At 53.0% G+C, this 10,450-nt stretch overlaps 1 protein-coding gene across 1 annotated transcript in view; it reads right to left on the bottom strand.

Annotated features, from left to right (window-relative positions):
* Positions 1-866: 866 nt before the first annotated feature.
* The window catches only part of FGF18 (fibroblast growth factor 18), a 33,582-nt gene continuing 23,998 nt past the window's right edge, over positions 867-10,450 (bottom strand). Inside the window, exons 4-5 of the mRNA XM_077137988.1 lie at positions 8,951-9,057; positions 867-1,969 (exon numbers count right to left, since the gene is read on the bottom strand). Of these exons, the coding sequence (XP_076994103.1) occupies positions 1,703-1,969; positions 8,951-9,057 (374 nt within the window). The 3' untranslated portion in view covers positions 867-1,702. The remainder of the gene's footprint in view (positions 1,970-8,950; positions 9,058-10,450) is intronic.

The following is a 10,450-nucleotide window of genomic DNA, read 5'->3' as shown; positions in this document are numbered from 1 at the left end:
ACTCACCTGGCCTCACCCCACGCCTTTGGAAAGACCTAAAAGCAAGGGTCCCTGGAAGTTAACAAAGAACTTGAATCCCTGGTGATGCCACTAAGCTGCTCTTCATTCTACACTTGGGGCCTGCTTTATCCTTTGAATGAACAGGAAAGGGAGATAATATATGTCTTTATCGTGAAACACCAGCTCCCAACCTCACCCAGACCTTAGGACTCCTCAAACCCCAGACTGGAAAAAACAGGGTCCACTGTGGACCTGTTCGACCTGCACCCAGCCAGACAAGTATGTGGAAGGGAATAACTGATGACCCAGTCAATTAATCCCTTGACTGCAAGCTCCATGAGGCCTAACTTTTTGTCCATTTTGCTCTTTGATGGATTATCAGCACCTAGAACAGTGCTTGGCACTTAGTAAGTGCTTAATAAATATAAATAAATTTTTGACTCCATCAAAAAATCAGTGATTGAAGCAACGAATCAATGAATTACTAGAAGTGAAGTTCTCTGCAGCAAAGAATATTTTTTTCTTCTGTTCTCTGATAAATCTCCAGTACCTAGAATAGGTAAATATATGTTAATGAATGATTGAATCAATCATTGAATCAAGACTCATTAGAATATACCCTCCCTGAAGGCAAAAATGTCCATCTATTTTGTTTAAAGGCTGCATTCTGGGGGCCTAACAGTGCATAGTGAGTGTAGAATAAATGAGTGAATGAATGAATGGCCAAAGCCCCAGTTCTCAGTGCAAAGACAAAAGACTACAAGGAATGAAACACAAAAGGACCACCCTGCCTGAGCACCATCCCCTGCCCCGTCCCTTGCCACCACTCGCCTCATGTTTTTTTAAATAATTTGTTGGTTGTTTTTAATTGTTGAGGCAGTAATACTTGGTTCATGAAACTGCAATATACAGAGAGGTGAAATAAATAGCTTATATATATATATAATATATATAATATAGCTGGTTTTAAAATATTCCCTTATCATTGGCGTATTAGGTCACGTGAGTCACGGAAGGTCGATAGCAGCATCCCCCAGAACTGCGAGCAATGCAGGGTCACCATGATTGGACGAGGCCGTCTGTCGTCGGAAGGTCGAGGCGCCGAGAATTCCGAGGGGCACGCCTTCCCTGCGCGGTGTCTCAGGACAGCTTGCAGCGGACAATAAATAAATGACTGCAAACCAGAGAGCGATTTTTGTTGGGGTTCGGGGCACGGGTGGGGGGTTGGAAAAGGTTGGGGGCTGGGGGGCGGAGTTTGACGGGTGGTACCACTTTCGCTTTCTGTATATTCTCCCTTTTTTGGCTTTTTTTTTTTTTTTGCTTTCAGAACCTTTGGGAAAAAGGACTTTGGTTTCTCCGAGTGTCGTGTTGGACTCCTCATTCAAGTCCTCCTCTGGGGACACGTTTAGAGTTGTCTGTTCCTAGACAGAGACAAGCACCCGTGGGTTGACAACAGTCCCTTTACACGAGTCTTTCGTCACAGGGGGTTTCAAGTCAACAAGAAAATCCTTATTGCCACCACCACCGCCACCTCCCCCCCCCACCAAGAGTTTTGGTTCAGTTTTTGTCTTCTTTTAAACACAATGTACAAAAATAGAGCTTCTTCCTTATTTTTTTTTTCATGTAAAAATATTCCTCTGATACAGTTCTCTGTGAGTGTGGTTGTGGGCGGGGGCAGCCCTGGAGGGCCTGGAGGGCCCGCCTAGCCGGGGTGCGTGGGCCGGATCCGCCGGGACCTTTTGGTCACCGTGGTGTACTTGAAGGGCTTCTGCAGCTCCGCCTGCCCCTTGGGGTAGCGCTTCATGAAATGCACGTCCTGCTGGTTCTCCCGGGTTTTGGGGCCCTTCCGTGGCCGCCCCTTCTTGGTGAAGCCCACGTACCAGCCTGAGTACTTGGCTGACATCAGGGCCGTGTAATTGTTCTCCAGGACCTTCTCGATGAACACACACTCTTTGCTGGTGCCATCAGGCTGCAGGGGGAGAGAGGAGGAGGCGGTGAGAAGGGGTGGGCCAGGGTGCAGAGGGGCAGAGCTAAAAGAGGCCATGGGTGTGGCCACAGCTCTGGGCAGCAGGGTTGAGAGGGCCTGAGGTCGGTGTCCCACATACACAGAACTAAGCTGTGGCCTCAAATGTTTCACCTCCTGGATAGCTGGAGTGGAGTTTTATACTGGCCACCCTTGCATCCATCCCCAACCTCCAATAAAGGCATTTGGGAAGTCACCCCTGCCCCAGCCTCCACCTTTCCAGTCTGGCGGAGGTGGGTTGCATTCCACTCAGACACCTGGACGTAGCCTGCTACTTTCCCTGGACTTTGATGACTGTGTCAGATTCAGCATGTGACCTCAGTCAGTCAATTAAAGTGATCCCTGAGATTTTGGTATCAGCGACCTCAAAAAAACATAGGCTGATTTCACCTTGAAGAAAAGATGAGGCTGAAGCTGAGGCAGCCACTTTATCATCATGAGTGAAAGCCTGCATGCCATCAAAGCCAGCACAGAGGAAGAAACGCTGAGAGGAAGAGAATAAGAGAACTCAAGTTCTGATCACTTTATTTGGGCTCTGTATCAAGCCACATCTGAAGCTCAAGGTACCTCCCAGTTCTGTGGCCCGATAATACATCATTTCCCGTAAATCAGTTGAGATTGGGCTCTACCACTTGCGACAGAAAGAAGTCTTGACAGATGTGCATGAAGTCAGCTACCCAACTACAGCTCAACTCCACTGTTACAGAATTAAATATAAATCATATTTAATGTGGAATGTGAGTGCATTTTAATGTTTGGCATGATGTGGACAAGGGACCTTCAAAAATAAGAGCCTTATGATGGTCAAACTCTTGAGTCTGTGTCTCTGGTTCTGGGTTTCAGGCTCCGGAGCAGACATGTGAACTCCCTGCGAGACTGGGGGTGCTGGGCAAAGAGCCCTCGGTTGGGAGTCAGATGGCAAATCAGCTCTGACATTTCCTTGTGTGACCTCAGGCAAGTTAAACTGCGCTCTCTAAACCTCAGATTCCCTGTCTACCAAACAGGGACAATGACCTCTGTGTCACAGAGAAGTCATGAGGGCCAGGAAGAGTGACACTTATAAACAAATGGTTTGTGAAGAGCAGGTGGTTCTGACCGGCCTCACCTCCCTCCCTTGAATCTGGTCTGGACCGAGGATGGTGAGGAGGCAGGGCTTTGAATCTCCTCCCCGAGACAGCCAACTGCTCCATGTGGAAGAGTGGGAAACACACAGAGTTGGAGGCCTGAATTAGCAGCACTCCAGTTTCCAACTAACATCTCCAAATGTAGGCCGGGCCCACTCCTCGCTGCAGACGGACGCCCGGCCAAGTTGGAAGCCCAGCGGCCTGGCCCTGTGTGGAGACTGAGGTGCGAGTTCCAGCCTTTTGTTTGAAGTGGAAAACGGGCTGGAGCTTCCAGGAACATTCACCTTTGAGTGGAGGGCAAGCCTGAGTCCTACAGACAAAGTGCTGAACTTTGCAGAAAGGGACAGGCAGGGTAAGAAAACACTCTTCAGAGGAGAGATCTTTCAAGCAGACTGCAGTGTGGGCAGGGCATGGGCCTGAGGGACATGTGTGGGACTCAGAGGGCAGTCTGGGTAGGGTGAATATATGTGGAGGAGCCAGAGCATAGATGCAAAATGGGGGAGAAGAGGGTGATCCCTAGGTTCTCCCCCCCCCCCAGCCCCTTATAATTCTGGAAGCTGCCTGTCCAACCTAAGTCTCACCTGAACTGTCAGAGCAAAATGAAAGAAAGGCCACGCCATACTTTTGCTCCTCCCTAGAACACCTGCCACTACCTAGAAAACTGCTTTCATCCTTTAAAGCATAGCAAAGCTAACCACCTCCTCTGGGAAGTCTTCCCTGACTGCGACATTTCTCCTTAGGCAATCCCTTCTCTTCCTTCAAAACTCCATTCAAGTATCAGGCATTACTGGGCTCATGTGCTCCATCTTCTGAACCTCTCTGGCACCCATTCGCCCACCCCCTCCTCCCAACAGAGCAATTCTGGTCTGCCTGCCTCCTCATGAGCCCTCTGTGAGGTTGAGACTGCTTCCTAGTCCTCTCCCAGCTCAGCACTGGCCTTAGCCCAGACAGAGATGCCCAGAGAGCATTGGTGGTGCAAGGGAGGTGAGGATCACTGGGAGGAAAGTGACACATGAAAGTTTTCTTTGAACTGAAAATGAACTATCTCCTGGCTCCTTTAGGAATGTCCTAGAGACAATCACCAGCCAAAGAGGCCTTCCCAGGGGAGGTGGCTGAGAAGGGGGAAAGAACAGACAGGGGGCCAGAGTCCCCAGCCTGGCCCACTTGGTCTTCTTCCCTATTCATCTATTCACCCATTCATTCCACACTTATTGATTGCCTACTCTAGGCCAGGCATTTTTCTATCCATTATTTCACTTAATCCTCTTAGCCTGCTGGAGTAAACTCTACCTGGTAGAAGAAAACAGAGCTCAAATTGGTGAAGGGGCTTGCCCAAAGTCATGGAGCTTATAAGTAGCAGAGCCAAGATTTGAACCTGGCTTTAAAGCTGCAGCTTGCTTCTCCTCTGTGCATTCCAGAGAGGTCCACAGGAGGAAGAGTGCAGAGGAGCAGGAGATGCCCGTCCAAACCCTCACTTATCCCAGGACCACACTGCGACCCTTGGCATACAACAAGGTTCTAGCACAGTGCCTGGTACACAACATTAATGCTTGGGCTGGGCTGCAAACTGAATTTCCCAAAACTTAGAGCTAGGAGAGCCACCTGAGGGGCAGCCACGGAACCCCTGAGGATCACAAGGTCCTCAGAGGACTTGGATACTACAGTGGACAAGCAGCTAAGGGCATCCGCCCCGACCTTGGCGTTTGCCCTGCTCCTGATTGGGGCTCTACGATCCTGTTTGTCACTTGCAGAAATTTAAAAACTACCTGTGCCTGGACCCCACCCCTGGAAATTCTGACTCAGTTGGTTCAGACAAGGGAGAGGCCTCTGTGTTCAGAGAGGCACTCAGAACCACGATGATTTAGTGGAGTTTGATTATTCCCTCTCCCCCACTACCAGCACCAACCTCCCTCTTTGCCAACTGGTGTCTTATTCCTTCTATTTCATCTGACCACTGAATCCCAATGACATCATTAGGCTGCTAGAGCCAGTCTTACCTGAGCCAGAACTACCCCCGGACTTTTGCATTATAGAAGCCAAAAAATTCCCTTTCTGCCTAAGGCATTTTGAATTAGCTTTCAGTCACTTGCTATCCAAGCAGTCTTACCAAATGCATGGTTATGGGCAGGTTAGCCCTGCACTGAGAGGGTCTGTCATTCTTTGTCCCCACCTCCAAAGAGGATTTGCCAGTGATCACAGAGTGGGGGCAGATGAGATAAAGCCTGTCTGGGCTGAGTGTCCAGAAGTGGGGGAAAATGCCTGGCGCATAGTGGCACTCACTAACTGTACAGAATGAAAGGAAGTGTTGCGTCTTGGGCCCAGTGGGTGTGTGTGCTCCTGAGAGGTGGTGGGAGAAGGAGGGCTTCTGCAGGGGCTCAGGAATAGGGCTCTGGTTCACGATCAGTGCAACACATGTAGGTATTAGCTACAGCCAAGGAACATCTGGAAAGGCTCTGTTGGGGCTGAATGTATGTTCTCTGCTGTGGCCAGAGGATGTGCAAGGCTGGGACCCAGGTTCAAGAAAGTCCAAGGAAGCTTCCAGTTGAGGCTCTCAGCCACTCCAAAACAGTCAGAGCCTGAGCTGAGGCCAAGGACTCCCCCAGGTGACCTTGTGACATGGCTTCAAAGGGGAAGGGAACTAATATTTAACAAGTACCTACTAAGTGTTCGGCACTTAACTCACACGATCTCATAGCACATTATTATTCCCATTTTACAGATGAGGACACCGAGGCTCAGCAAGGTGAGGGTGCTGTGGCTCCCGGGACTGATGCCACTAATTCTTGCCTTAGGTCAAAAGTCAATCCCTTGGAAACCAAGAATCATATTTCGATTTCATTGGTGCCCCCTCAGTCCTTTAGCCAAGTACACAGAGTAAGGATGGAAAGTCCCAGAACCGGCACTCGAGCTCCCAGTCCAGTGGGGGAGGCAGACATGAAGACAGATAGTGATAACCCCAGTTAGCAGCCAGGCAGCAGAGGGCCATGCAGGGGGACCATGAGCTCTGGGGTGGGTGGGCTTACTGAGGGGTCGGGGAAGCTAGAGGCTCTAGAGGAGGAGTAAGGACTCAAGGCAGACGAACAAGGGAAGGCAGTTCTGATGGGGGGGAACAGAATGTGCTAAGCCCGAGGGTCCCGTCCAGGAGAGGGTGGTCTGTGGTCTGCCGTGGCAGGTGTCTGTGGCACAGGAGCAGGAGGGCAGGTGACAGGGCCAGGAGGCCAGGGAGGCTCCCCAGGGCCTGGAACATGGCTGTTCTCCAGTGGGTGCTGGGGACCCCTGAACCAGTTTTGAGCTGGGGGTGGGGTAGAGGAGCAAGAGAGACCTGATCTTATTTGTGCTACAGAAGGCTAAGGGTAGAGCGGTGGGGAAAGGCCTGGAGGTGAGGGACAGGAGACCTGAGCCTGGCAATCCAGGCAGTGAGGCAGGCAGCTGGGACTGGGGCCATACTTCCCATGAGGATCTGAGGCCGGAACAGTGGAAGTGTCAGAGTTAGGGAAGAAGGAGGCTCCCACCCAGCTATTAAGCAAGGCTGATGCCAAAGCCAGGGCGTGACTGGCCAGGGAGGCCGCAGGTAGGTCAGCAGCCTGAGAGCCTGAGGATTCCAGCTTCAGGAACCAGAGAGGATAAGGGGAGTTCCTTTCCCAAGAGGGGTCCTGCCCCAGTTGAAGTCAGCACAGGTGGATCTGGGGGACACAGTTGGTGCTCCTAGAAGCAGTCCGGAAGAAAGGAGATTGGAAGGGATGGGGGAGCTGCAATGAGGGGGCGGGCGTGGGAGGGGGGAAGGAAGGGGGGGAGACGGGGGAGACGGGCGGCCCGGGCTGGGGTGGGGGGTGGGCTGGGGGGGCAGCCTCCCCCTGCTGCGCCGCGCGCCGCGCGCCAGCTGAACCGTCACCAATATTAATGACGGGAGAGAGGGCGAGGGGGCAGGAAATCGGAGCCGGCTCCTGTGGAAGCGGTGACTCAGCGGCCAGCCGGCGGGGCTGGAGGGCGGACCGGCGGCGGGGGGAGGGGGGTTGTTGCGGCGGGGCGGGGGGGGGGGGGCGGGGGTGCAGCGGCCCGAGGGGATGGGGCTGCTCTTTTGACCCCGGGATGGCCCTCCTGGGGTCAACATGCCGGGAAGCGTGCGCAGCCGGGGAGGGGTACGCCCCGCGCGGAAGTCCGCGTGGGCACCGGCACGGGCGGGGGAGGGGGGCGGGAGGTGACGCCTGCCCCTTCCTTTAAAAAGAAAAAAAGAAAGAAAGAAAAGCGAGCCTAAAACTCAAAGCAGGTTGGGCCTGGGAGGCGGCCCAGGCGGGCAGGAGAACAAAGCGCCGGGCCGCCCCGCCACAGGAAACGGACGGCCAGGAGGACCCGGCGCCCGCGCCCCGGCGCTGCAGCGCCCCCTCCCACTCGGCCCGCGCCCCGCGGTCCCCGACCCCCAGCCCGAGAGCAGCCACCACCGCCCCCGCCCCCATTCACCCCAGCCTTGGACGGCGGAAAGTGAATCACTAATTAAAACCACTCCTCAGCATCAAGAAGACGCGCTATGCGGATTACTATTATTTTGCTCTTTGAGAAGCTTAAGTTGGTGTGGGCAGTGCGGCTGGAATCTTTTCCTTCCAAGCAGGGCTTCGCTCAAAACTCGCCAAGCTCTAGTGTGGGACCTGGGACATGGGCCCGGGACACAACCAAGCCTTAGCTTTCTCATCTGTGCAACGGAGAATGTAATGGTACCAACCTCATGGGATTAATTGGGAGTGTTATTGCTCAGTGTCTGGCAGAAAGTAGGTGCTCAATTAATGGAGGCTATTGCAGTATTATTAATGCAACAAAACCCTGGCACGTTGCATTCTTTCCTTCCATTGCCCTATGGGCGGTGGGAGGGATAGGAGTTACGGGATTCGAGAAATCAAAAAATCGCATAAACAAGACTATGGTCACACACACACCCCCAAACAAGGTGGAAAAAAAATACCAAATAATCAGTCAGGTCCTTGCCCTCAAAAGGAGAAGCCCACCCCACTCCCCACCTCCAGGAATTTGGGTCTACCCTCCACCCCCCAATCCACCTGTCCAGAAAGAGGCTCCCTGCAGAGAGAAGAGGGATCGCAGAGCGTGACAACACAGCAGAGCTTCTTAGCTGGTGAACACCCAAAGGAAGCAAGTGTGGGAACTTCACAAACAAGTGCACGCAGGAAAAAAGGGGGGCACCCAGAGGCAGCATCACTGGAGGCTCAGAGCCACCGGCACGTGGGTCCACCTCCTCCCCACTCCACCCCCACCTTAATTTGTTGCATGCGGCTCTCTTGCCGGTTCCAAAGTAATAAAATCTTCCTGAAATGCTAGAACCGTGAGGCCCGGCGCTGACTAGGCGGCCGGGTTCCGGAGGCGCTGCTGCCGCACTGTAAGCCCTAGTGATTGTTAAAACAATCCCTGCAGCCACCACCCTTGGCTACCGGGTCCCTGTTCCCAGACATCAGGTACATGCAGGTGGAGACCCGGGGGGGAAATCGAAGCCACCGCTCCCACTACCAAGGAAGCCAGAGCTCCACATCCACCAGGAGAGAACAGGATCCTGCGTGCACCCCAAAGTCTCAGCCATGGAAACCTCAGCCTGCCGGGCTGGGGGTACCAGGGCAGAGAGCAAGAAAGAGGCGGGGTGGTGGGATGAACGGAAAAGATTACAGTGGGACTCACACACGCACACACCCTGGCTGGGCCTGTTTTCCTTTTGGAGCTGACAGAACCCTGGACACATCAGCCCAGCTCCCCAGGGTCACCAGGGGACCCCCCAAGTTCCCTGGGTACTCGGGCCATCACTCACCTTTCCCACGAGCTTGCCTTTCCGGTTCATACACAGGTAGAATTCCGTCTCCTTGCCCTTGATCCGGACTTGACTACCGAAGGTGTCTGTCTCCACTAGGAGCTGGGCTTCGGAAGGCAGAAGGGGAACAAGACACGTTTTTTACCAGGGGCAATGGGTTGGCCTAAAGGCTCAGCGACGGTGGTCCCTGACCTTGTCTCTTATCCCCCATTCCTCCACCATCAGGCTTGGTGGAGACCTCTGACAGATCTCATCAGAGCACCCTGCCCCTCAGCCAGGGATATGGAAGCCGTCCATCACTTGTCCCCCACTCTCCAGCCTCTCTTGGCTCTGCTTAGAACCCAGACAGCTCCATCCTGAGGCAAATTCTGCCCCTTGTGGCTAAATAATGATGTGCCCTTCTCCTCCCCTGCCTCCCTCAGCCCCTCACCTCCATTCCCCAAAGCAGGAAAGGCAGCCATGCACATAGCCCCGAGTCGGCAGCAGTCCTAGAACTAAGGGGTAGAGGGATGCATGCATGCACGCATACAGGCACACACGTATACACACACATACACCCTGCCTTCAAACTACTTCCTCCACAAGTTACATCAGAGGCCCCCACCCCCAGGGCAAACACCTGGAACCCTTCTAGACCCCCTTGTGTACCTTTGCCCTGGCCTCTTCATGCGGGGGAGGGGAGGTGCCAGCCCCAGGAGAAGGAATGCCATATTCAGTATATTCCACTTCCCCCAATCCAGGCCACCAGGCTGGGGGGGGGGGGGAGGGATGTGTGACTAACTCCCAGGAGCCCAGATGTCCCAATCAGGACCCAAGGATCTTCTGGTCTAGGGGTAGAAGACCCCACATTAGACCAACTGTGCTCCACAGAGTCTCCCTTAGGATGACAGTGTCCAGACATGATGTCCAAAGCCCTCCCTGAACAAGAACAAGTGACCAAAGGGTGATTGTCCCTTGATTAGGTATGCTATGTCCAGACCCCTCTCTGTCCCTTGTCAGTCACAATTTCTCCCCACTAAGATGCTGTGTGACTTTGCGTAGGCCATGCACCTTCTCTGAGCTCTCCTCTCTAGTTTTGAACCGTTGTGCCTAGCTCTGCTCCCCTTCTTTGTCTTTCATCTCTTGCCATTGTTCTGTGTCCCCCCCCAACCCCTCACCCCGATTCTTGCACTCCCTCCTCTAACCCTTTGCTTCGCAGCACCTGCCCCTCCCTTACCCACATAATTTTAATTTCAGTGACAAGGGATTTGCTTCTCCATAATAAAAATCACAGCCCCAAATTCCTGAGTATAGTATCCTTGGAGCCATAGAGAGTGTACCTCGGTGCCCCTAAAATATACTGGGAATGATTTTAATAAAAATTTAAAAAATATATACCTTGGTCCCCTGCTGTGAAAATTAAAACCATCTGGAACTTGAGATTTCCAGTAATTAATCTAGCCTTCCTTTGACACCACTACTAATTAAAATATGATACCCACCTTTCCAGGGGGAAAAAAA

This window comes from Tamandua tetradactyla, chromosome 20, assembly GCF_023851605.1.
Source record: "Tamandua tetradactyla isolate mTamTet1 chromosome 20, mTamTet1.pri, whole genome shotgun sequence".
Lineage (NCBI taxonomy): Eukaryota > Metazoa > Chordata > Mammalia > Pilosa > Myrmecophagidae > Tamandua > Tamandua tetradactyla.
Note: the sequence above shows the minus strand (reverse complement) of the source record. Positions and strands in the feature narration are given on the sequence as shown.